This window comes from Spea bombifrons, chromosome 10 (assembly GCF_027358695.1).
Source record: "Spea bombifrons isolate aSpeBom1 chromosome 10, aSpeBom1.2.pri, whole genome shotgun sequence".
Lineage (NCBI taxonomy): Eukaryota > Metazoa > Chordata > Amphibia > Anura > Pelobatidae > Spea > Spea bombifrons.
The window spans coordinates 1,870,547-1,896,291 of NC_071096.1; the positions used below are offsets into that span (position 1 = coordinate 1,870,547).

The following is a 25,745-nucleotide window of genomic DNA, read 5'->3' on the forward strand; positions in this document are numbered from 1 at the left end:
AAGTTTTAGAGCCTCAGAGGTCTCTCTTTCATTTGTTTTTGTGGTAGAGCAGAAGCTCTGATTATTTTTTTGTATCACTATTGTTCTTTATAGAGTATTTGATTGCAGTCGGCACTGCATGTATGTAGCATGTATGTAGCATGTATGTAGCATGTTCCCGTGTCACGCGATGTGCGTGGTGCAGGGGGGCAGTTTGTGCCCCGGCTGCTGGCGGGGGTGGGTGTTCGTGGCCCCGCGTGGATTTTCTCCGCGGCCGCCGGGGGAAGCTGCAGTTTTTTTCTTGACTTTGTGACAATATAAATAAATAAATGGGCAGGGACGGGACCTGTTACCGCCGGCGAGAGCTGGGAGGCGGCAGCGAGTTCCGCTCGCGTTGGAGGCAGAGGCTGCGAGGAGAGGAGAGCGATGGGGGGCGGCCGCCAGGGGCCCCGCGCGACATGAGGACCCCCGAGGGGCCCCTGGGCAAGATCCCAGCATGAAGCTCCCAGAGGCGCCCGAGGGCTCCAGGAACGGCTATGTCCGGAGCTGCGTCAGCCCCCTGCAACCGGACCCTCCCCGGGGCATTCTGTGCACACTTTGCCGCGTGTGCCGCTTACGCTCCCCGGCTCTGGCCGCCGCCGCCCTGTCCGTGCTGGCCAGCGGGACGGGCTGGGCTCTACTCGCGGCCCCCCAGTCGCTGCTGCTGGGTTTGTCGCACGCCCTGAGCCCCCTCTTCAGCCTGGGCTGCGCCTTCTTTTTCCTGACCTGCTACCTGTGCCGATGCCATAGGGGCCACGGGGGGCCCTGGTGGCCCCTGGCGCTGCCCGTGTGCTGCTCCTCGGGGGACCTGCTGGGGGCGCTCCTGGGGCCCCACATGCTGGCCAGGCTGCTGGCCGTGCTGGCCTCGGTGGGGCTGCTGACCCTGTACCAAGCCCTGCGCCTGGGGCACAGCGTCCTGCTCCTGGGCTTCTGCAGCCTGGTGTGGCTCGTGTCCCTCACCAGCCTCGGCTCGTTGCCCCAAGCCGTCAGGGCCCTGGGGGGCTGCCTGGTGGGGCTGCTGGGCTCCCTGCTGGCCCTGGGCTTCTCGCACTTCTTTCAGATCAGGGAGGCGCAGCCGCGGGTCGCCGCGGTGGAGGACAAGGTGCCGGTGATCAGACCCCGGAGGAGGTCCAGCTGCGTGTCCCTGGGAGAGACCTCGTCCACTTACTATGGCAGCGGCAAGATGTCCCGGAGACCCTCGTTGCCCTGCATCTCCAGGGAGCAGGTAAGGGGGCAATAGGGCTGATGGGGGTTCAAGCTGTGGGGTGGCCGGGGCAGAAATATCCCCCCCCGGATCTGGGTTAATCGGCTCTTCCTGGGAGTCAAACTGGATACATTTTGGATACATTTTGTTTGTAAACTTATTGTGTTTGATACAAAGTTTCCGCTGGAACGTTCCAAACAGGGAAGGGGGGCGCTGCGCCTGCCGAGCGCCGGGGCTGCTCATGGTGGGAAGCGGACCTCCTTCCCCAAACCCCCCCAACCGCATTTCTTATTGTTGCCCCTCTTTTGCTGCCTTTCGTCAGGTTCGTTTTACTTTATAATAAGTTGTTTTGTTTTTTTTTGTGAAAAAACATCCTAACTGGCAGAATTGTTTTAGTAGTCTTTTTTTTGAGGGGGAGGGGTGGGTTTTAGGCATGTTTTGCTCAGGCAGTCAGTGTTTACATGTGTGTGACATGTATGATATTTGGGGAAAACCTGAACCTAAAAGTTGCCTGACCTGAACCCTGCCCAGTGCATGTTTATATAAGTGACCCCCCCCATGTGCTGTAATTATGATTTTTAGATAATCTGTGGATATGGGTGACAGCTTAACCCTTTCTGGACAATGTAAAAAAAAAAACCTTGCTAAAGTTGTGTTCGCGTCAATTTGTTTAAAAACTAACTAGTTTTTCATTTTGTCTGGATTGATGATAAATATTCTATTTTCCTATCTAAGTAGCTGGGACCCCATAGAATTACCGCCCCCCCCTGAAACGTAGAAATGTCAGAATTTGCACGGGCCCGGGTGATGTTATTTGTATCACGTAGGAAATTTTTTTACGCGAAACTGAAATAGGAAAAATGATGTTCAAATAGGTCTGTGATTCTTATAAAATCCATATTTTTATTTATTTTTTAATTTACGTCCTCTATTTACAGAATCTCCATTTATATTAATTTAACCCTATCCCGGCCAAAACATTCAGTTCCCTTAAAATGAACTTTTCTGAGAGTGCTCTGAGTGTTTATTGTGGGTATTTTGTTCCGCGTGTTTATAAAATATAGAAAGAATGGGCAGTCAGTCCGTCTAACGAGAAATTTATATAAAATGTATTGAAAGGCGACGACGATGATTTGTCTCGTCCCCATTTTCCTTTTTTTTTCTGTGTTTAAATGCTAAATAAAACTGCATTTAAATCATAAAGTTTAGAATATGCACTTCCTGATAGGCTGTCAAACTGTCACTAGGCTTCCTTTAACCTGTTGTATACTGGCTGATATTAGGAAAGATTTGGGGATTTGGCTTGGAGGAGAGAAGACATTTAAATACATAAAGGGATTTTAACAAAGGACAGGAGGGAATTTATTTCAAAGGAGGAGAAAAGTTACAAGAGCCCAGAATCTAACACTAGAGGATCAGCGACTGAGATGGAATGGAAGGATGTTTACCTTACTGAGAGGGTGGTAGGTAAGTGGAACAGCCTCCCAGCAAATATGGTAGAGGCTAATACAGTGAGGGGATTTAAACATGCATGGGATAGGCATACGGCTCCTGAATCTAAGACGAGACCAACGACTGATTAAGGCTTCATTCAGTCCTTAAACGGGAAAAACACTAGACTAGATGGGCCGAATGGGGCCGATCTGCCGGCAGAGTCTGTTTCTCGAGGGACGGTGCATCCCGAACGGCTTTATTTATTTATTTTTAAACAGCCCTGACCTATAAGATTTTAACAAGCATTCCAGGTGGAAGTTGAAACCTTGCCATCTGGTTCTCACAAAATGTTCCAAAATTATTGGACGGGGCACCTGCTACCCGTTTAAAATAAGTTCCGTTGCTGTGATTTTTACCCAAATTCTCCTGAATCTTTTTACAAAATGTGTTCCTTAAAGACTCTTACAGCCCTTTTTTTTACTGTTAAAAAGCCCCATTTGGCTTGTTGTTGGCGCTATGGCGACAGCCTCCTCTCTTCTTGATTGCTTTGCCGTGTATTTATCGCCTGCTTTTATCGGAAGGATCCCGAGCAAATTAATAACTTAAGATCCTGCATCCCAAAGCTTTCCTAAAGCTCCTGGTTTCGGGTTGGAAAGGGTTAACGGGATCTGCCTTCGATGATCAGCGGAAAAGCGCTTTGAATCTATTGGTGTCTAATTGGCTTCCCTTCCATCACCTGTTAGCGCGGGGTCACGAGGTCCCAGTCTGCCGGGGGGCCGTGTTAATGTTTCGCCATGGCCGGGGCCTCGATGTGCTTGGCTCACGTTCTGCTGTTATTTGTTTTTAAGTAATAGTGTCTTCTCCGTGTTTTAACCTCTTAAATACCATGTGATCCCAACGGTGATGGGGTGATTAAACGATAGAACATATGCGAGTTTTAACATTTCATGCTTTGGGGTGTTTGTGTCAGAAATAATGCATGTGCTGCCATTCAAAAGTTTGGGGTCACTTCGAAATGTCCTTGTTTTTGAAAGAAAAGCCAATTTTGTCCATTAAAATAACATGAAATGAATCAGAAATCCAGCGCAGACGGGGTTAATGTTGTAAATGACTATTGTAGCTGGAAACGGCTAATTTTTAATGGAATTTCTTCATAGGCGTACAGAGGCCCTTTATCACTCCCATCACTCCTGTGTTCCAATGGCCCTTTATCACTCCCATCACTCCTGTGTCCCAATGGCCCTTTATCACTCCCATCACTCCTGTGTTCCAATGGCCCTTTATCACTCCCATCACTCCTGTGTGCCAACGGCCCTTTATCACTCCCATCACTCCTGTGTTCCAATGGCCCTTTATCACTCCCACACTTCTGTATGCGTGTTTTTTATGTGCACGTCAAATCAAATATATTGAGTATAATGAGTTCTTTCGATTGATTATGAGGATCAGTCTAAACAGGCAGCTCGATAAAGCAAAGTTTGCAAAAGGCCACAATGAGCGGCCCCTGGGCGTAGAACCGGTTCACTAAAAGGCAGCACAACCCGCTCTGGCATGGGACATCTAAAAGTATTTTTGGGGTAAACGGTTTTCGTACTGCGTTTAAGGACGTCACGCACGCTCTCCGGGACCTTTTGAACCTGGATGATGAAAGCGGCTCCGTGTTTGCGTATGATTAGATACGGAGGATCTCCGCACAGGTGGCCGGCGCTCTGTTATTCAGGTTGTCGTTGATATTTTCATGCGTCTTAATGAATTGGCCACGTGTGCGAGAATCTGGATCCTGCGCAGGGATGGGGGCAGGTGGTCCCGACCTCGGGGAGCCCCCCCGGTAACAAAGTAACTACACCGTTCCCAGCTTACAAACAGTTGCAAATAAAGCAATAAACGGGGCAACATTTTCAATGCATTCCTCTAGAAAAGGTCGCCGGTGAGCCTCGCCAGCTCCAGGAGCCGGTCCCGGTACCCAGAATTTGGTCTTTACATTATTTATTTTATTTATTTAATTTTGCAGTTGGTAAAGCGTGTTGTGAAATCGCTAAACGTTTTGTTTCAGGAACAAATGGCGACAAAATTCTGCACAACTTGTGCTTTCGGTTGACTTTTCGTGACGTTGATTTAATTACTTGAGATAATGGTCATCCCATGCCATACATCAAACTTAAACTCCTATCATCCTAAGCCAATGGCGTGGAGAGGCTCGCTCGTCGTTGTATTTATCACTCCAAAGCGTCTGCAGGAATGCAGGTAGTTCAACTCCGACCCCAAATCGGATTAACGAAAGGCCCAGGATCCGGAGTTTATTATTTATTTATTCAACCGGCGTCCAGATAATTCTCTGCTAATGATTGTATTGTGAATATTACAGGATTACAAATATTTAGCCTTCCAGATATTTCCGAGAGCAGCCGTCGGCTAAACAAGAATTCTTTGCATGAGTCGCTATCTTGTGGTGTTTTTAACACTTTCAGAATGCTTTTTTTTCCCATGTAAAATAGAATCTGTCTTTTCTTATTTATTATTATTATAATAATGATAATAATAATATTTTTTTTATATTTGTCCTTAATTATTTTAAGAGAATCTTCCTGAATTGTCTCAAAGACTTGGAAGGATCAAAGATCAACAACCAATCAGAAAGAAAGGATCAGGTGCATGATGGGAATATTACCCATCATGCACCTGAAACATAATGTTACAGCTGTTGTATTTTCTTTTTTATATCGGTATTATATAAAATATATTTTTTTAGGTAAATTCTTGGTGACCGGTATCCTATAGATTTTTGTGCGTGCCTCAAGTCATCTGCCTTGAACCCAAAATATACTTTTTGTTGAAATTCCTTTTATTTGTGTTTCTGCCTATATTCTTTAATTTTCAAAAAGTTTGAATTTCTGAGAGTAATGGACATTCCAACAGAAAAATGTTTTGAAAACATTTGCGTTTCTCCTATATTGCGGTGACCTCATCTCAAGAACACTCATTTATCCTGTTTTTTATTTTGTTTAATTTTATTTGTAAATTCTAGACAAAAATAAGATTTAAAAAATTTATATATAAATATTTTCTGAGGTTTCCTTAAGAAAAAAGTTGTCCATTCTTTCTGGATCTCGATGTAGCTAAGCATACATGGCTCTTGCCTCTTAAACTTTTGTCTTACACCCCCAAGTCACAGACGGGGTTAAAGGGCCGGTGACACCCCACCTGGTGGGTCTCTAGATGTCGATGTCACTCTCTTGTCGTGAGATCGCGCGAGGAATGTTTTGTGCGCTTTGCGGTGAAGTCTCGTAAAACTTGTGTTGGCCGGGAGAAGTGTTTTGTGTTTGTTTACTTCTGTTGTACATGAAACTACGGGAGTGATGGGAATGTGCATTAACCCCGTCGGCGACTGCCATGCCTTCCGCGAAGTGCGTCGGGGCGAGCGAGAAACCAGTCTGCCGTTTAAAGGTTAATTGCGGTCTGTGAAAAAATGAGCCTTGGGCAATTCTGGTTTCCCTCCCACAAGAAAAATGTAAAGCAATAATTGTAGTCGGGTTTATAGCTCATGTTATGTTCTGCAAAGCTGTGTTTTTATTGCCATCCCTTGAACACGAGGGCCGGGATATTACGGAGCCCATCGAGTATCTACCGGAGATCCTCGCCGCGGAACCTGACATCTGTCTCGAGATTTCTCCCAAATTCTGGGGGCTCATGCCGTATTATGCCTAGGGGAGCAAATTGGGATTCTCCCTTCCCAGTACCCATGGACTGTTATTCTTTTATTTATTTTTTACATTTATTTATATGTTTTAAATTATTTTTTTTAATTTTTAATTTGTTTGCAGACGTCAACTTTGTATTTATTACCATCTTTAGGTCTTTCCTTATCAGAATATATATATTATTAGATTATATAAACTTTAATTATCCTTCCCATTCACTGAAGCATTTAATCACCAGTTGTGCGTATCCATAAATCTGAAATATGTTGCCGAATATTACATGCTGACGTAATCTGAGAGCGGGAGATTTATCATTATAGGGATAAATAAATATTTTATTTTATTTTTTATTAGTATAAACATGGAGCGGCTCCTCTTACTTGTTGTTGCCCAACGGAGTTCGGTAAAAGCAGCGCCTCGTGTGTAACAGTCTAATAAACCTGAGTATCCGTGACCTCGGATGTGATGAAACGTTTCCTCTTTAATATAAAAACATGGCGGAGGTCGGGCTGTTTGACCCCGGGGAATATTTTTTTCTCTAATAACACGAGTTATTTTTGAAGCTTCCAAATGGCCGCCGTCCCGTAAGAGGGGCTATTAAAAGGTGGCTGCTCTTGGCTGGCCGTTTCTCGCATCGCTTTCTTCCGTACGGTGCGTTATCCGGGATCCGGGCGAGATCTCTTCCTCTCGGTCACCCGTGGGGTCTTGTATATCAAGTGGTTTTTGTGTAATAAGCTCTCTGGGTCTTTATTTTTGTGGGTTTTTGCCCCCGAAAGCCACCCTTCTGGGCCGCTGCGCAGGGAGTGATGGGGAAGGGGCTTTAATATTTCATTTAAAGAAGCTTTGGACCCTGAACCCTGCGCATGTGTGGGTTTTTTTTTTTCCTTCTATTGGCCTTCTCGCTGATCTGGATATATTTACCGGTTTTCCGCTGTTGTGAAAATGCGGCAAAAAGATCAACTTTCAGGGGCTCCCTGCAAGTCGCCTGTAATTTTAAAAAAAAACAAAAACCTGAAATTTACATTCCAGTTCATTTGTTTAAAGAAAAAAAAAAAAAAAATAAATAAAAAGGAACTGAAAGTCTTTCTCTACCGTGAAACTTTTTTTTTTATGATGACCCCGTAAAAGCTGATATCACCTTCGATCTGGAACGTCCGTACGGCCCCCCCATTCCCCCTTCTCCACTGTCCACGAGGGGCCGCTTGTTGCGCGTCACGCTCTTTACCTGATAAAGGCCCCCCCAGCATCCTTCTTTAGAATTTCATACAGAAAATGTAAATCTATTTGCTTTCCCTGCGATGTTTTGTTGTGAACGCGTCTTTCTTCTTGGGCGCCGTATCGTTCCCTATTTATGTAAACATATTTGCATTTAATCAATGCCGAAGCCCGTAATTTATGTTTCCTGATAGGTAGCAATTTGCATGGCGCTCACCGCTCGCGAGTTAATGTTCTCCGAGTGACGTTGGCCGCCGGTCTCTCGCAGTCTCCTCCATAACTCCCTCCTCGTTATACCCGCCTGGCGTTCTCTTTGCTGGTAAACAAGTTATGTGGCGCGATCCTTTCCTTATAACCCATTCTCCTGGATCGCATCGAAGCTTTGCCCGTACGAAGGGCATTTGGCCAGAAAGTGTTGGCAACCAACTGGGCAAGCCAAGTTCAGACGACTGCGCATGCCCAGGCAGCTTCTTGATGTTTTCATGAAGTTGGGGGTAACTTGTGTGGTGGATGCCGGTGCTGGCATGCGCTGGCTTGTTAGTCGCATACCATGAGGGCAACCAGATATCTTCTTCATAGGTACCTCTTCATAGGTACCCATCTGCCTCTTCACGTCCACGCTTACCATCCCTTCAAATTGCTGAAAACCTTAATCCAAAATAACGGATTTACTCTAATTCCTCGCTTCCCATCTCCGTAGAAACTCTGCAGTGATGTATAACGGGGGCACGGAGGGCCCTGCTCCTCGGAGCTCACAATCTAAATGTTACGATAAGATGGGGAGCTCTGAAACCGACAGAACCTGGCGGAGTCCTTTTTAGAGAATGAGAATTCCTCCCAGGTTTCCCTCGAGGAGCTTGGCCCGGATTGTCCTGGATTGTCCCGCTTTGATCGTTTGAGATGTTGGGCGCGATGAAAATATACCATTTTTATTGTTTTTTTTCAGAGCAGTTCCAGGGCTGCCCTTTAAAGAACCCGTTGGAGGTTTAAAGCCCGTGATTGGTCTTATGATCCGACATGTTACCCACAAGCGCTCAGGAAACAGGTTTTCTTTTTATACTCCTTGTGTCTGATTTCACGCGGCGACGTTCTCTGTAACCTCCGAACATCAGATGATTTAAATTGGTTCTTTTTGGGGAAAATCCTAAAGGGACTCGGCACGCGAATAAAAACTTTAGGTTTACGAAAGGCAGGCGATTTCCCTCCGCTCCCGATTTTAGCGTAAATCCATTATTTATCCGGCCGTTTTTTTTTTGTTTTTTTTTTTACCCTTGTGCTCATTTGTAACGTTTTTGTTACGTTTTGTGCTTTTTGCATAGTCTGTAAAAGTTCCTTCCCGTCCTCTGGCAGAATTTCCTTCTATATTTCACGTGCATGCAATCTGAAACACGTTAACGGCTGCAATAACACGCGTGTCATGATGTTTACATGATGCAGAAACACTCCCCCGACATGCCTGTGTGACCGTGTTGCCGATTACATGCTGTACAAATGTAAGTTCTGGAGGGAGACCCAAGAAATCAAACGAAAACGAAGGGAAAAAGCTCCAAATCTCCTATTGAAATAAAAGTTTTTGTTTCTCCCGATCTTCTCCGACATCCTCTTCCGCGTCTCCCCCGTCGGGGACGTTCCTCTCGCCTCTCCGACGCAAACGATGACGGCGCTGCGCGCCCCACGGGGAGCGACCTCTTTCTCCCTTTCCTCCAATCGCATAGCGGGGAGGAAGAAAAAATATGCTGGGAAGGGAGCGGATTGGAACGATACTGTAACGGACGGAGGCTGTCCCAAAGAACGAGGATTCCTGAGAAGGGGAGACACAGAAGCCGCTGGCGGAGATGGCAGGGAGAGAGAAAAAAAAACCCTCGACGGGGCAGGATACAAAGTTATTTGCCCCCAAAAAGAATGGACCAAAAACACAATGAAAAATGTGTCCGTGTCGTATCCGAGCGCGCATGTCTGGTACGAGAAGCTGCAGAAATAAAAGTTACAATTAATAATTCTTGCCGTGAAAGGAATCAACGCCAGCGGAGATATAGATGCTAGCGATGAAGGAGGTTAAAAGGATAGAAAAGGTTGGAGGGTTACTTTGTGATGCGACTTCTGGTGGTCTACAAGCTACATGACATGGAATACTCAGCTTACCTGCGATAGCCTTTTATCCCCCAAAAAGCTGTTTTTATGAAGACCACTTTAGTGCGGTTAACGGGACGAGGAATAGACTTCAGAATAACGGTTATGTCAGCCGAACGGCCCAATGATGGCTCGTTAACCCGTTCCAGCTGTATCTAATGTGATCCTTCAGACGTCTATACTGATACGTTCCATGCTATCGATACATTCTTTATCTAAACCAATACATTCGGTTCTTCAGTTTGTACCAAAAAACGGACAGCGGGTTTATGCTTTATGGGACTATTCGGAAACGCCCCTGGGTAAAACGCCAAAGGATGGTATTATATGGGTACCTGGCAGGGTTTTTTGTCCCTTAAATGTAAGCGCTTTCATGGATTCCCAGACTAAAAATGATTTACCGGGGTTCGGGTTAGACTGCCTATCGCAGGCGATGAAAGTGTCTTCCACCGGCAATAACTATCATGTGACGCATAATGCATCTCAACGTGAAATATCCGGCGTGAAGGTTTGTCACGGTACACTAATAATTTCCAATAATGGGATCGGAGTCGCTTGCGCAACAACGCTGGTGATCGAACGTTCATTGATCCTTCTTTTTAATTTACGAGAGAAAAAAAGCCGACCTCCCTTCTTATGAGCCGGTGAATATATAATATATCTCGCTAATCTGTCCTGCGTGACCTTTAGGTGTTAAAAAATAAATAAATTAAAAAAAAAACAAAAAAAAATTATATTTATTTTTTTATTTTTAATTTTATTTATTTCTGCCCGTTAGCTATTGCGCACCCCAAGGCAGAGGCGTGGGATGGCGAGCAGGACCGGGAACCCGTGTCCCGAGGTCTCACGTGACTCGGCAAACATGCCTGATGTCTACATAGAGCGCGTAGTCTTAATGGCTATTGATCTGAAGTGCAGCGGCTGCCGCGCTCGGCTTCCAGGTACGATGGAGCTTTTACTAACGTCACGGAGGTGGAACAGATGACCTCAACCGAGATATCATTAGGTTTCACCCGTGGTCCGGCGGTTGCGTAATGTGCCGGCTCTCTGTCTCTCCGGGTGAATATGAGACGGCTACGAGGGCCGGATTGTGAAATCTAACGGTATTGGCGTAGAGTCGTTTTGTACTTTAAGCGACCTTAAACTCGGGCGATTTTGTGTCCAAAACGTATCGTAACGGCACAAAAGCCCCGTCCTGCAAAATCCATCAGATCAGCGCTGGGGACTTGGAGCGCGTCTGGTGTAATAAGCTCACAATGCGCTCGTAGAAGTGCCCCCCCACCCCGCCTCGGTATATGTAAAACATCAAAGGCTTTCTAATATCCAAGCGTCAAGGTAAACGGGTGCACTGAATCCTAGCAACTAAAGGCAAATAACCGACGCGTCACAACCAGGCTGATGTCAGCACTCAGTCCCATTTGCTTGCGAACTCCGGAGTCTTAAAGGGAACTCGACTTTTTTTTTTTTTTTTTTTTTTTTATTCCTCGCATTAGATAAAAAATTGTTTTCAAAATCATTTCAGTTGTAGTTTTTGCCCCCATAATATAAATGTTTTCAGGCAGCTGCATATCAGCCATTTGTATGATTTTCGCTCTGTTATCTGATCCCCGATCTACTAAACCCCCCCCGACTCCTTATCATACTGCCTGTGGGGAACAATAGAATGGCTCAGTCTTAATCACCCAGATGGACTCTCTGACTAATGAAAGTCTATGGAGGAATGGACTTCATTAGCATCGCCATAAAGCATCAGCTCGGTGTGGTGTCTGAGCCGGGAAAGTCACCCAAAATATCACATGACTGACAGCGACGGCGGCTCCAGGTCTGCAGATAAAGGGAGTTTATTGGGGCAAAATGAGATAAAATCGGCTTTTTTTCCCCAACGCTAAATTCCATTATTGAGTACGGAGCTGTATTTAAACGTTCATTTTCTTTTCACGGGACTCTGTGCCGCTTCCATGAGTTTGGCCACCAATTGGCTGAAATAATACGATTATATATAATGTTTTTTTTCATTTTTATGTCCGCGTCGGTCTCTCTTTATTAAAATATTTTCAGGAGTCTTCATACGATTTTTATCTTCCGTCGCTCGTTACGTCGTCTCGCGCCTGTGTCGGTTCGGGAACGCGCCGGTGACCTGGATGAGGGAAGTGTATGTGCTACACGGGCTGGGCGTGAAGTAGTTAATATACGTTTTTTTTGTAACCGTGTTTTTAAAACCCATCTTTGTTCCGCTTCTGGATTCTGGATCGGTTTCCTTCTTATATCGGTTATTATCCGTTTTCATGTCCTAGGCATGGAAATCAGGGTTAACTCTTTGCTTGCCACGTGCAGAACTCCGAGGGTTAAACAGCTGAGTGGACGCCGTCATTGGAGTTGCTGACATGGAAGTAATCAATATTAACGATGTTACTCGCTTCTATTTAGGGCGCGTTACGATTGGCCGCGTGAAAGTGCATCCGTCTCTGCGTGTCCTTAAAAGCTGCTCGATGCGCTTCGTCCTTCCTGATGACTTACGGTTCCGCCATACGTTAAGTGTTCCTAATAGTCTTATATGAGAAGGTTTCTCTTTTGGACGCGGTGCATATCCATATTTTGTGGGGTGGCTCTGGGGCGCCCCTCAACTGTTACCCCCACCAAATTGTTACTCTCTTGCTCCGTGACGGCGTTCCGCTGTCTTTTGTGTCTTTTTCTTAGCGACCGTCCCGTCTCTGAACGCCTGCCCTTCGCGGTTTTATGTTCTCGTGTTGTATCCAAGGGCTGAGTGTCGGCTCCTCGGAGAAACTCCAGGGAGGTAAAGGCGAGCGTCGCTAAGCCAGGCTGGGCGCTCGCTCTTACCAGATATTGCCTCTGTCCTATAGGGCCGGCTCTGTGCTGGCCAAGAATCATGAGAGTCCGAGTTACACAAAAGCTCGCCATCTCTGTCAAATAAAATATATATATATTTTTTAATTTTCTAGAGCAATTTAGTGGGTCAAATTCTCAAAAATTGTGTTTCTTTATCCAAGGCCTACATAAGATATGGGGGGGGGGTGTTATATACTGTAATTCCCATAATATTTGGCATTCACATAAATAGTATACCATCAGTGTGTGTGCATTTATATTTATTTTTGTAAAGCTGGAGATATTATTATTTAGTGATCATTTTTAGACAATTTTTTTTTTTGGTATGAACTCTTCCTAAGTTTTATGAACTTTATCCTAAAAATACCCAGGAAACAAATTTGTAACTTTTATTGTAGTATTTTTTTTTTTTTGTTTGCATGGATATATTGTGTCCGTGGTTTTTATTGGACAAAGTTGGTATGTGTGTATGTATAAGAGTGTGCGTGTGTGTATGTATGTATGTATAAGAGTGAGTGTGTGTGTGTGTATGTATAAGAGTGTGTGTGTGTGTATGTGTGTATGTATAAGAGTGTGTGTGTGTGTGTGTATGTGTGTATGTATAAGAGTGTATGTGTGTGTGTATGGATGTATAAGAGTGTGCGTGTGAGTGAAAACCCGCGTATGCAGAGGGAGGATATACTCGGCGATCGCCTGGGTAGATGATTATCCCGATAGCCGGCAGGCAAAGTCCATGCAGCAGACCGCCGGGACGCTCGCTGGGCGACTGCAATAATGAAAAAACTTCTAAACTCCGCTAAATCTGCCCATCACAAAAAAATGAAATGTTTTTACGTTTTATGGCTGTTTAAAAAGAGTCTCCTATAGAATCGTTCGATATTCAGGCACATCGTAGCGGATCTTCCCGGGCCGGCTAATAAATAGTATCAAGAGTGGGATTAGGAGAAAAACCTTCAATCCGAACCCCCCCCTCGCCGCCTCGTACTCCGTCTCGCCTCCGCCAGCGCCCGCTTAAAAAAATATTTGTTTTTTTTTCCCCGCGGATCTCCGCGTCTGTTTATAAATAAAAATGTTGCTTTTCACAAATATTAGGAGTAGAAATCGGTTTGCTGCCGACGCGCTTTACTTCCGTTACGTTTCCAGAACCCGGCCGCATTAAGGGGAAATAATTCAAGGTTCTGTCCCACTTGGACAAAATATTCATTACGCTCTCTGGTGCGCAAAGTAAAAAGCTCTCAGCGGATCTGTTATTTTATTATTTCCTCCGAGGGCTTAATACATAAACTTTTTAGAAGATTTTATTTTCTTTTCTATGGCAACAGCCTATCCGTGCCTGCTTTTATGTCACATGACAATTTTACATGATTCTGTTCTGAGCCACAAATGAAGCTCTGAAATTTCCTTACATTCATTTGTTATTCACAATCATTTTTCTGGACATTTTGATCCAATGTCAGGGATGCATTTCTTGTAACGTCTCCACGGCGCGGTTTGGGGAGTTTTGGGACGTTTTATACATAAATTGCTTAGCGTCGTGTGCTTAGAATGATCTCCCGAAGAGCAGTCGTGGCGATCGGGGTGAGGTCTGTGGCTGATTCTGTTTGTCCGCAGGCCTTTTGTCGGTAGACGGTGTCCATGTTGTTTCGGAAGATACCGTCTAATCACCCGTTTCTCCTGCTGTAATCAGTCGTTGGTCTCGTCTTAGATTCAGGAGCCGTATGTCTATCCCATGCATGTTTAATACCCTCGCTGTATTACCCTCTACCACTTCTGCCGGTATGCTGTTCCACTTATCTACCACCCTCTCAGTAAAGTAAATCCTTCTTACATCTAAGACTCCCTTTTTATTTTTTCATGGCTTCTGATCCTAACGTTACTGTTATGTTTTCCTTCGTACGTAACAATCACAGAATGTTCTATATTTTGTAAACAAATTAGCGTCTGTTTTTATTCCCCCCCCCCCGACTTTCCACGTGTTTCTGGTTTTGTACGGCGTGATGGCATGCAGGCGTGAGAGGGTTAACGCGCACGCGGGGCCGGCTGCGGATTGGAACAGGATGCAGGGACTGCGCCGTCTGACTGCCTCGGCCAGTGCAAACACACGAGGAAGTGCTAGAGCAAGCAATCCAGAACTTTGACTGTTACCGCGGCAACCGCTGACGTCATACCTACCGGCAATTAGCTTCCAGCTCTTTATTTCTGATGATAGCAGTTCCAGCTGAACTTGGCTGCATTAAAGACGGGAGGGAAAAAAATCCCGACCCTGGTTCAGGCTGTTAGATGGTTTGGGGGATGGGCGCTGCGCACGGCTTAACTCCTCTAACTTGTAAAAGAACCATTAGGAGATAAAGCGGTTACGATGTTACCGGCGGCGCCAAATGGCAACATTTATTTATTTCTAAAAATGTATACATTAAATATAAGCATTCTGCGGGGCAGACCTGTCGTAACATTTCACGCAGTATTATATATATTTTATAAATATTATATTTTATATATATATGGCGCTAAAGTTACTCAATGCCGCAGTATATTTCTCTGAAAATAAATTGAATTCAGTGCATGTATAATAAATAAATCAATGGAGGTAAATACCAGAAAGAAATGCAATAAATACCCGTTGTACAGCGCTACGGAATTTGATGGCGCTTTATAAAGCAATAAATAATAATCGCTGCTATTGGTCTTAGACTTTTTTTTTTTTGTTTTCTATGGATCCGTTTTTTTTTTTTTGGGGGGGGGGTATTGATCCAGTTGACTCTTTTGCGGCGAGACCTGGAGCTCAGTCCTGGGATCCGGTGCCGGTTACTCTGCTTGTTGTTATCCCCTCCCCGTGCGTGAAAGCAGATATCTTCCTCCTTATGTTCCAAGCGTGCACTCGTGTAACACACATACACGCATGCGCACATGCCAGGCCCGGACCGGCTATCTGGTCCGCTGGCCAAATGCTGAGTATGCCTGACTGCGTGATATGTGAGCGTCACTGGCAACGCTGCACATGCGCAGTGTGCATTCTCTGGTGTCTGAGGAGAATTAAATCGCCATTGTGGTGCAGAATCCTGCTATCCTGACTCTTTTCTAGACAGAGCAAAGTTGGACAGTGGGGAAGCATGGACCCCGCTAATGTTGGCCCCGCACACAGTAGGGCGTGCTCCCGCAACCAGGGGTGCAAGTAGAAACCAGGAGGGCCTGGTCCGAAAATTGCCCCAGCACCCCCCAACCTCAACAGCTGGTTTGTGCTCACATTCATGCCCACACAATTTACACATTCATGCTCACACACTGACATTCATCCTCACATTCATTCATACGTACAAAAAAAACCCAAACACATCCCACCTGCTTACGTCTCGCCACTCCTGCAGCTTTCTGTCGGGCTGCTCGCATTCTGTGTGGGCAATCTCCATCCCGCGTCGGTTCAAAATAGCCAATGCAGGCCTTTCTAAACTATTTTGAACCGGTACGGGGAGACAGGGACAAGGGGTAGCAGGGGTCGCCCTGTAGTTACGCCATTGTTTCTCCGTGGTGACTCCTGGAGTCCTTGGTATGCTTGCTAGTGTGGCTCTGGCGCATGCGCAAAAAACCCTCTGCAGCTTTCAATTTTTCCTATTTAGCCTGCAATTTGTTGGATATCCTTTTAAACCCTAATGCTCTATACAAATGCAAGGCGTAGGAAGAAAGCTGCAGCTTCAGAGTTGGGTGGTTCGTCCCTTTGGGAATTGTGACAAATAGTTGACAAAACGAGTATTTTTTTTTAACCATACAGGAGAGAGGGCTTATTGGGGAGGAATAATCTTGCGGTGTATATATCCTCTATTTGCTTGGTGGTAACGCATTGACGGAAATTGAAGGAAACTGTGTCGCGTACTATGGGAAGCCGAGCAATGCCGTTTGTCCTTAAAGCCCTGGGGTTAACTGCCTGATTAGATTACAATTCCTATCATTCTCAGCCAAATTCCAGCTGTATATGTACATGTTTAAAATATCCTCCCTTCTCTTGTTACTGATGTCGGGTTATGACGGATGGACGCGTCATCGTAAATACTCCCCCTGCATGCAATGTTTTTATTTATTTCATAAATATTTATATTTCTATATGCAGTAAATCACGCCGCATGCGATTAACCGCTTACTCCGCGAGGTCTGGGCTTCGTCGTTAATGAAGTCCATAAAAACGGGGAGGAAAGAGTCCATTTTTTTCCAACTCGAAGAAGCGGTCCTGCTGTAACTGGCTTTTTTTTATTTTAATTTTTTGGGGCAGGATGGGTAATGGCGGCGATTTGCTTGAAAAGTTCATCATGATGAGATCATTAAATTTATTGCCCCCTGTGCTATGAGGGGCAGGAACTGTCTGCTCCGGGCATGGTCCAGCCTGGGTGTCTGCAGGACATTTTCTAAAAAGGTAAAAAAAGTCAAAAGGAAAGGATTAGTTTTTTCTTGGCTTCCCTGGATTTATCATTTAACCCTCTCAGGGTTCTTTTCACCTCTATATTTCTCTATATATCTGTGCGGTGGTCTTGTCTGTAGGGGCAGAGATCTTGCCCAAGGCTGTAGGCCAGACGATCATCGCTTCCCAGTGTCTAAGTATCCTTCACCGCGGTCCTGATGCAAGAAGAATTCTTCTGAAATCTCCCCTCAAACGAATGTTACGGAGTCTTTTTATTCGCTGGAACAACCTAGAAAAAGAAATGTAAAATTCCAAAAGCTTTCTGGACCTCGGAGATCTCTTCAGGTTCCAAGAATCTTCTTCCAACGGTGCAACCTCCGGCCATCGGATAACGAGGCGAGGGGGAGACAATGTATCTCTACCTAAACCTCTCAATGATGATGAACTGTGCTTCGGGGAAGGTGGGAAAGCTGCGTCCTCTTTGCTCATTCAGCTGCATGTGGAACGCGTTGGCCGATCCATCGTCATGCGCTAGTTTAGGGGCGTCCAACCTGCGGCCCTCCAGCTGCTGCAGGACTACATCTCCCATAATGCTCTTTCAGCTAAGGAGCAGGCTGAGGAGTATGGGAGATGTAGTCCTGCAGCAGCTGGAGGGCCGCACGTTGGACGCCCCTGCACTAGTTTGTGTGTTCTGTATGGAATTCTAGAATTGGACACCGGTCGTTTTCTTCTGGGGTTTATGGAGATGCTGGAGAGATTCTTGGCTTCTTTCATAATCCTTCCATCATATATTTTATTTTAATATATTTTTCCTATTTGGTCAGGTTATAATTACTATTTCTTTTTACATTATTATTATTATTATTTATATTCATTTTTATATAATAAAAAAATATAATAAAAATAAATAATAAAAATATAATCTAGTGATCCCCAAGTTTCCTTTATCTTTCAGGTTTTTGGAACCCTTTGTAACCAGCCGCACTTTGCGTTTTAAAGCTCACCGTTTCTCTGGTTAAGGAGCGAAACGCACTATTCTGTGGCTTTTCAAGTAGCGCGGCGCATGCTTGGCCGCTAACTGCTACGCCTTGGGGTGAACAAGGCCATTATTTGCCGCTTCAACAGTTTTAAAAGTTGTTGCCCTTTTTTACAAGTGGTAAAAATAACAGTCGAGGGTCACAGGTCTTGCGTGACCGGATTGAATTGCTGCTGCCCTATTGTTGTAAGCATTACGTGGCCTCTGGGCCAGCAGCCCGCACCTAATTATTTTTTATAGTTATTAACTGATTCTGTGGCTTTTTATTTTTACAAATAAAGCATCGATGTTGTAATGCAATTGTAAAAATAAAATGGAAAAAAGTTTAATAAAATGAAATCTTAATTAGGACGCACCTGCCCTGGGCACTTTTGCGTGGTAATTTTTTTTAAATGTATTTATTTATTTATTTATTTTTTTAAGAACACAGTGTGGGGACTGTGACTTGTTTTATAGTTTTTTTTTTTTTTTTTTTTTTTTAACTTGCAAAAAAAGTTTTTCTATTTTAACATTACTTTTTTGTGACTTGTAGGCGTGAAACTCTAAATGACGGGGATCCTGCGGACATCGGCGCGTTTCTTCTCGCGTTACACTGTAGCAGACGCACCGTGTCCTTAATACTTGCGTTTTATTTGTAAAAACATCATTTTGTACTCCTTCCTACGCGATTGTGTGATGATAAGAGAGTATCCCTCGTGCCGGCCCAGCGGTAAAGGTTTAGGGATGGATATACCCCAAACTCAATGTTTATAAACCGTTTTTACCCGAGTTTTGGAATGAGGAGACGGGCGGAACGGTCGGCGACCGTAGTTGTGTTTTTAAGTAAGAAAACATTTTTTTTGATGGTTTCCCCATTACTGCATATAATCCAAGGAACATTTTTATGGGTTTTGTCGAACTCCCCTTGTAGGTCTTGGATGAACAAACGGTTCTTTCTGCCCCCCCCCTCTCTAACTGCCCCCCTCTGTCACCATCTGTGCTCTGTGTAAACGTGTTAGCGTGTTCTGAACATGGCTCATTATGGGAAGTTTAACGTTCGCCTCCTCTCACGCTCGCCGTAGTGTCCACCACTTACTTGAATATAAACATTTTTTTTCCTTTTTGGGGAAGTTTTTACTAAAACTATGAAAACTGAATAAGCTTTTGGATTTTGGGGAACGCGTCTAACTTTTCTACTCTTCTCTGATTTTTGCCCCGCTCTTCTTCTTCTTTTTTTTTTTTTTTGCCCCTCCCCCCCTTTTTTTAACTCCCTCTCTGCCCCTTTTCCCCCCAATTAGGCTTGTTTATAGGTTTTATTATCTCCGCGTCCTCGAGAGCGTTGTTAAATTGGATAAGTAAAAGGGTTGTGTGTCTCCGAGGTGGATTCCTGGCAGCTTCTCGGCCCAGCGGAGCCTTCCAAGGCAGGCTTTTTATTTTCACGTAATTACAGGCCGATAAGCCGGGTCACAAGGTGAGGTCATGGGGGCCGTTTCCAGAATCCTGTATTCAGTCTGAGAGGGCTGAGGATCCGGAATCCACAAGATTGCACGTTTCGTTCCCAGCACATTAACCTGCGGTCCTCCGCCTCGTCCCGCGTGTTCCTGGAGCCTCCTCAAGATGTATTTTAGCAGCAAAACCCAAGGCACAGAATGCCCGCTTTCCCTCGTCTGGTTTGCTTAGAATTTTTTTCTCAAGCAAAAATTGTGCTTTATGCTTTGATATAATTTTTAGAATTTTTTTTTTATTTAATATTTTTTATTCAATTTTTTCATATTTATATATTAGTTTTCTTAATTATGACTCTTGTTTGAAAGAGTGTTTTTTTTTTTTTTTTTCCCTCCGTTACGTAGAACGGTTTCATATTTTCACAAATTTTTTGTTTTCCTTCCTGTTTAGTAATCACATGACCTTCCGCCCGCTTCCTCTCGGCTAAGGCTCCGATAAATCTGTTTACGGCTTTGCTTCTCACGAGGTTGTACGCAGAGGTCATCGAGCGTAATAAGGGCCGCTTTGTCATCCTGATCGCGTAGGTAGACTGGAGCCGGGCTGTGCCGTGCAACGGAAAATATTTAACTTCTGGATATTTCTAAACTAAACGAAAGGATAAATATTTTCTCAATTTCAAAAATATAGCTATTTTTAACCATTGAAAAAAAATATATTATTTTGAAATTCTAACGTGCCTCCAGGAGGCAATTCTGCGCCACAAAGTCTTACCTTTTTGTCATGAAAGGTTAACTTTTGATTAAACGGAATTTAAATTAAAAAAAAAAAAGCGTTATAAAAAAATGCAGATCTGAAAAAAATCCCCCAAAAGAATTCTCCAGAATTCAAATATTGTTACTTTTTATCTCAACGTTTGCTTTCCTGGAACGAGCAGCGCTGTCGTTCCTGCGATGAAATCCCCCCGTTTGCACGAGAACATTCTTTTCCGCTAAAAGTATTTTGGGGAGAGAAAAGAGAGATTGCTTTTTTTTTTTGTGTGTGTTTGTGTTTTTAATTCCCTGCTTCCACCCCAGGCTGCCGGCCAAGCCGACTGACGGGCCCTGTTCTCTCCGGCCTCAAACTCTTCCATCTCTGCAACTTTTTGCTCTGAATGTTGTTGCTTGGCTACTGCTGACGTCAGCCGCTGATTAGCACAACAAGCCCTGTGTGTCTGCGAGCGAGCGGGGTGCAGACCCTCGCAAAGGGCACGGTTACTCGCTGCCGCCGCCGCCGCACATCCACGCTTTGTGTCCGGGGGATTTTTTTGTCCCAGAAGTGAAAACTATTAAGGTTTTTTTTGTGTGTTTTCACATAAAATTTTTTTAAAAAAAAATTTAAAAAACACTTCTCAGTACCCAACAATATCTATTGTAAAATAAAAATAAAAAAACATTAAAATACTAATATATTTAGGAGCTTCGTTAAAACGTAAATTTTAGGTTTTTTTATTGTTTTAAAAAACGTTTCTTTGCCATTTTATATTATTTTTAATAACTTTGTAAATATATATATAATACATATATTTTTTCCCCTGATAGATTTCAGTCTGTGATCATAATCTGTTTTCTCCATTTATTAAAAATCCAGAGTGTTAGGACCACATCCCCCCCCTGCCCTCCCCTTGAATCCCTGCTGAGTTTTGCCCCCCTGCTGAGTTTTGCCCCCCATGACCTCGGTGGGGCTGAATTCAGTAAGTGTTTATGCCCCCCCCTGCTCTGTTCTCTCTGATAAACCCCCCCCCCCAGACTCCAAAAGTGGCAGATAAGGACAGACCCAAGGTCCAGAAGTTAAATCCTCAGGCATGGGAGGAATATATTTAAGCCCCCAGCCCCCACCCTACCCTACGCAGTCTGCCCCTTATCCTCTGTTAAATGCCCCCTTACCCCTCCCAGCCCCTGTATGGAGGGCAGGTAGCTTCACACCACCCGTGAACGTCCGATACATTTTCCGTTAGATTGGGTCTAAAATGGCACTGAAGCTGCAGCGAGCCGAATCTACCGTCCGGTTTGGCCGCGGCTGATGGGAGTTGCAGTTTGGCAAACCGCGGGGGCTCGGTGGCCAGTGTCTGATTAATAAACATCTGTTTCTTTTAAGAGCGGCCTCTCCCTCCGCACCCGCTCTCCCTCCGTCCATAAAATGTCTCTCACTCGGGCAGATGTGCTTCGTGTAAACACGGAATGTACACGGGTATTACACGGGGTAAACCGGCTCCACTTGCCCAGCAGCGGGGGTGATATGGGGCACAACCAGCTGCCCCCGTAACCTCCGGGAGCGAAAGACAATTAAAACACCATCTAAGATAGAAACATAGAATTTTCCAGCAGATCGGCCCCATCCGGCCCCCGTCTAGTCGCCAGTTTCTCCTGCTGTAAAGACTCAAACCCTAATCAGTCTCGTCTTAGATTCAGGAGCCGTATGTCTATCCCATGCATGTTTAATCCCCTCACTGTATTACCCTCTACCACTTCTGCTGTTGGCATCATAATGTTTTTTTTTATTAATGTTTTGGGGAGAGTTGGGTTCTATAGTACCTCTTTTATATAAATTACCCGGCTTTTTAGGTCTTGTGGTTTGGGGCTCTCGGCGTTGCTTTGCATCTAATGATCTCTCGCACAGAATATTGTCAGGGCTTGCGGCGGCGGCGCGTCTCTTCGACCGTTCGATGGCTTTGCACCGAAACTATTCAACTTCTTCTTAAAGTCACCGCTTCTACGTCAATGCGGTTTCTGCAGGAACTGAAATCTGATCTGTTATCTCCGCCACCTGACGAGAGAAAATACACGCTTCTTCATCATTCTTAACTCAAAAAAACAAAAAAAACATCTTCCTCGTCCACTTGGATGGCAACGTTGGTGGCCGTATTCCCGGTAACGGTTGCCACTTCTATCCACCATTCTATATTTTGGTGACTCTTATTCAGACCGAGGAGATTGAAATCTCGCGGACGCGGGTCTTGTTATAATCAATATTTTAATCAGAACTTTTTTTGCATCAAATTTTTATAAAAAAAAAATGTAAGTTTTCCCTTTAGCGAGATCCAGAAATATTTGGCCTTTTTTTATTATTTTTATCTTGCGATTTGCTTCAAAACAAAGGCATTTTTTTTTCTTGAATATATATATAGATATAATACTTTTACTTTTTTTTTTTTACTGTTCAGAATTTGCCTTTCTTATCCTTATTTAACCTTTTTCTTTTTTTTTTTGTGAGCGCAACCACCAAGCCCAGGATATTGCTTAAGCTGCAGAAGTTATCAATTTAAATGGTTCGTTCTTACAAAAAGTGCAATTTACACGCCGACCGACCACCGAAAAAATAAAATAAAACCACTTTTAATGCTAATTTGGTTAGAATTGACTTGGGGCGTCTGGTGTCTTTTTTATTTTGTTTGTTTTAACCGTTTGTGTGCCTTGGGTTTAGCTTTACACGCATTAGGACAGATCTGTGGTTTCTCGTCTCCGCGGTTAGTTTGGAAAGCGAAGGCATCGTATGACCCTCGGCCCCGTTCCCCACGCAGCCTGGCTCTGCCAACACATCCATTGACGTAATTCGCCTGCTACGCCGAGACACAAAGCCGGCCACATAAAAAGAAAGCAAAAACCAGCAGCGTAAAACAAAACCGGCTGGGTGCATCGCATTCCACGTCTCCGCGGCCTTGTGCCATTTATTCAACAAAAAAGTATATTACCGGTGAAATAAAAAAAACACGTTTTTTAGTCTCGTATAAAATATGGCTTATGTTTATTTATTTTTTATAAAAGTAACTGAAAACGTTCAGAGGTTTTTGCGCAAGAAGCTTGGCTCCCGTTTTAATTATCGTTACATTTTATCTATCGGTGCTACGGACTCTGTTCTGGATTCGCGAGTGGAAACGTCCGTCGCGCTTTATCCTGTAGTTTGTGATTTCGCTGAGACGATCGCGAATATTCCAGGTGGAATTCTATAGAATTTTCTTCTTAGTTAAAGAGTTTAGAGGTAGTTGGCCAGAGATTGAAATGTAACGGCGCAGAGCATCGCTGGGTTTAAAGGGTCACAGTGTCCCCCCCTGTGTCCCCCATGTGTCTTTCTCAGCACCCCCTTGGGGCTGACAATCTAAACGCTAACCCTAGACAGAGAGGTATGAATTTTCCATGATGTGAAATAAACTACTGCATTCGGAGGGTTAAACATGTTTTTAATTTCTTTTTTTTTCTTCTTTTATATTATTATTTATTTATTATTATTATTATTATTTTTTTAGGAAAAGTTTCTGCAAAGCATCCAGTCTTCAATACACCATCTATCTATCTATCTATCTATCTATTATCTATCTATCTATTATATCTATCTATCTATCTATCTATCTATCTATCTATCTATCTATCTATCTATCTATCTATCTATCTATCTATCTATCATCTATCTATCTATCTATTTCTTTTGGCCATTAATTAACATTTTTTTGCATTTGTGTCCTCGAGACTTCGCATGACGTTTGCTTGGTAGTCGGAACGTCCATTTATTGACGGCATACTTTGGCACGATGTCTGAGTTTATGAATGGCTGCGGGCGGAATTCTTTGAGTGATTTAGTCCTGGAATTACGGAGACATCGTTGTTGTTGTTTCTCATCTCGTTTTGGATGAGCCGGATCACTGGGTCACTTTGTGTTAAAACTAAACTCGGGGTTGGCGAAATCCCACTTCTCCCACCAATGGTTATAGTTACATGGAGCGTTGCTAAAGATATCCGGGCACTGGATACGTTTCCCCAACTTCACAGCTTTTAGCAAAACCAATATGATGTCATTAAAGTTCCAGTAGTTCTATAATTTGGCAGGTATTGTCGCGCATCCTTAGTTTATCTACCTTTTCCATAAATTTTTTTTATTTATTTATTTATTTTTTATTTTATTTAACAATGTCCTGGGGCTTATGCAAGTTGCTGTCGTGATATTCAGAAATTGACGTCTAAGCCTGGAGATTGATATCTCTCCACTCCCTGTTTATACAACACTTGGACTACAGTCTTATCGCACAGAAACTTTAACCGCTTATTCCGAACTTGAGATAATGGCTCTCGAGCCGCCTCGGCCGCAATGCGCCAGCAAAAGCCAAAATAAATAACCCAGAAGCTGAAGGAGAAGATTATTGTTGAGAGCGAGATCACGGTGGCTTCATTTCAAATTGGTGGTTTAATTTTTTTTTTTTTTTAACTTTGCTCTCCAACCTCGTTAACTTATCATGGATCCGTACTTGTAATTATTTAATTTTTATTTTTACTTATGTTTTTGGAATACTTTTTCCCCCGTTGATTTCCAGCCACACTTCCCCTTCTTCTGTAAAGCGGTCGATCTCCTTTTGCGCTCAACAATGTTTTTCGCTTTTTTTTTTTTTTTTTTTTTTTTTTTCTTCCATAACCTAGTAAATGATTCACAAAACGAAATAACTTTCTGGCTCGACGGGAATAAAAATTAACCCCTACAAGTGTCTTCCTTAATAAACATAAACCACATAAGAAAACAACATTTATTTATAACAATTAAAAGTCACAAACCCCCCCGGCATCACCGCGGCGTGGTCCGGCTACAGTAACAAAGTAACGTGGAAGCCATAATGATCGCGTTCCGTTCTCAGCGCGTTCTGGGTATTTTGCCGGAAGAATGTAGGTTGTGTTAGGTCACCACCAGCAACACCTCGCACGTTCCTACTAAAAGGATAATGAAAATGTACAATTTTATGAATCTTGTTAAATATTTTTATTTTCCTTTTGTTAAGAAGGTAGTTGGTACAGGGATCAGCAGACAGGAATTCCACTGCTGTCTACATCAGTAACCTCTTTATTTTATATATCTTGCTGTAGTTGATGGCATCTGTCCAACCTATAGACCGACCTGTTTAGATCGTAATGACTAGTCCAGGGGTGTCCAGCCTGCGGCCCTCCAGCTGCTGCAGGACTAAATCTCCCATAATGCTCGTTCAGCTACGGGGCTGGGTGGGGAGTATGGGAGATGTAGTCCTGCAGCAGCTGGTGGGCCACAGGTTGGACGCCCCTGGACTAGACCTTCACAAGTCATATTAGTGGTTGGAGACGGACTCGTTCACCGATTGCACCATTTTTCTGGCTTCTTCAATGTCTGCCTCAACCAACCCTGTGGCTTATTTTATTTTTTCCCCATTATTTTTTCCATCTTCTCTCCATCTTAAGGCCTCGGTTTGCACCAAGCAGTACGGTATATGGCATCCGTGTGATGGGAGTTGTGTTCCAACAATCCTTGGAAGTCCACTCCTGGTGTAATATCGGACGGGATCTGCTTCTCGGCCTTTGGCTAAAA

The 25,745-nt window shown here is 44.0% G+C and overlaps 1 protein-coding gene across 1 annotated transcript in view; it reads left to right on the forward strand.

The window, feature by feature from the left end:
- The first annotated feature begins 325 nt into the window (after positions 1–325).
- Positions 326–25,745, forward strand: part of PDE3B (phosphodiesterase 3B) — a 55,771-nt gene continuing 30,351 nt past the window's right edge. Inside the window, exon 1 of the mRNA XM_053448360.1 lies at positions 326–1,243. Within this exon, the coding sequence (XP_053304335.1) occupies positions 476–1,243 (768 nt within the window). The 5' untranslated portion in view covers positions 326–475. The remainder of the gene's footprint in view (positions 1,244–25,745) is intronic.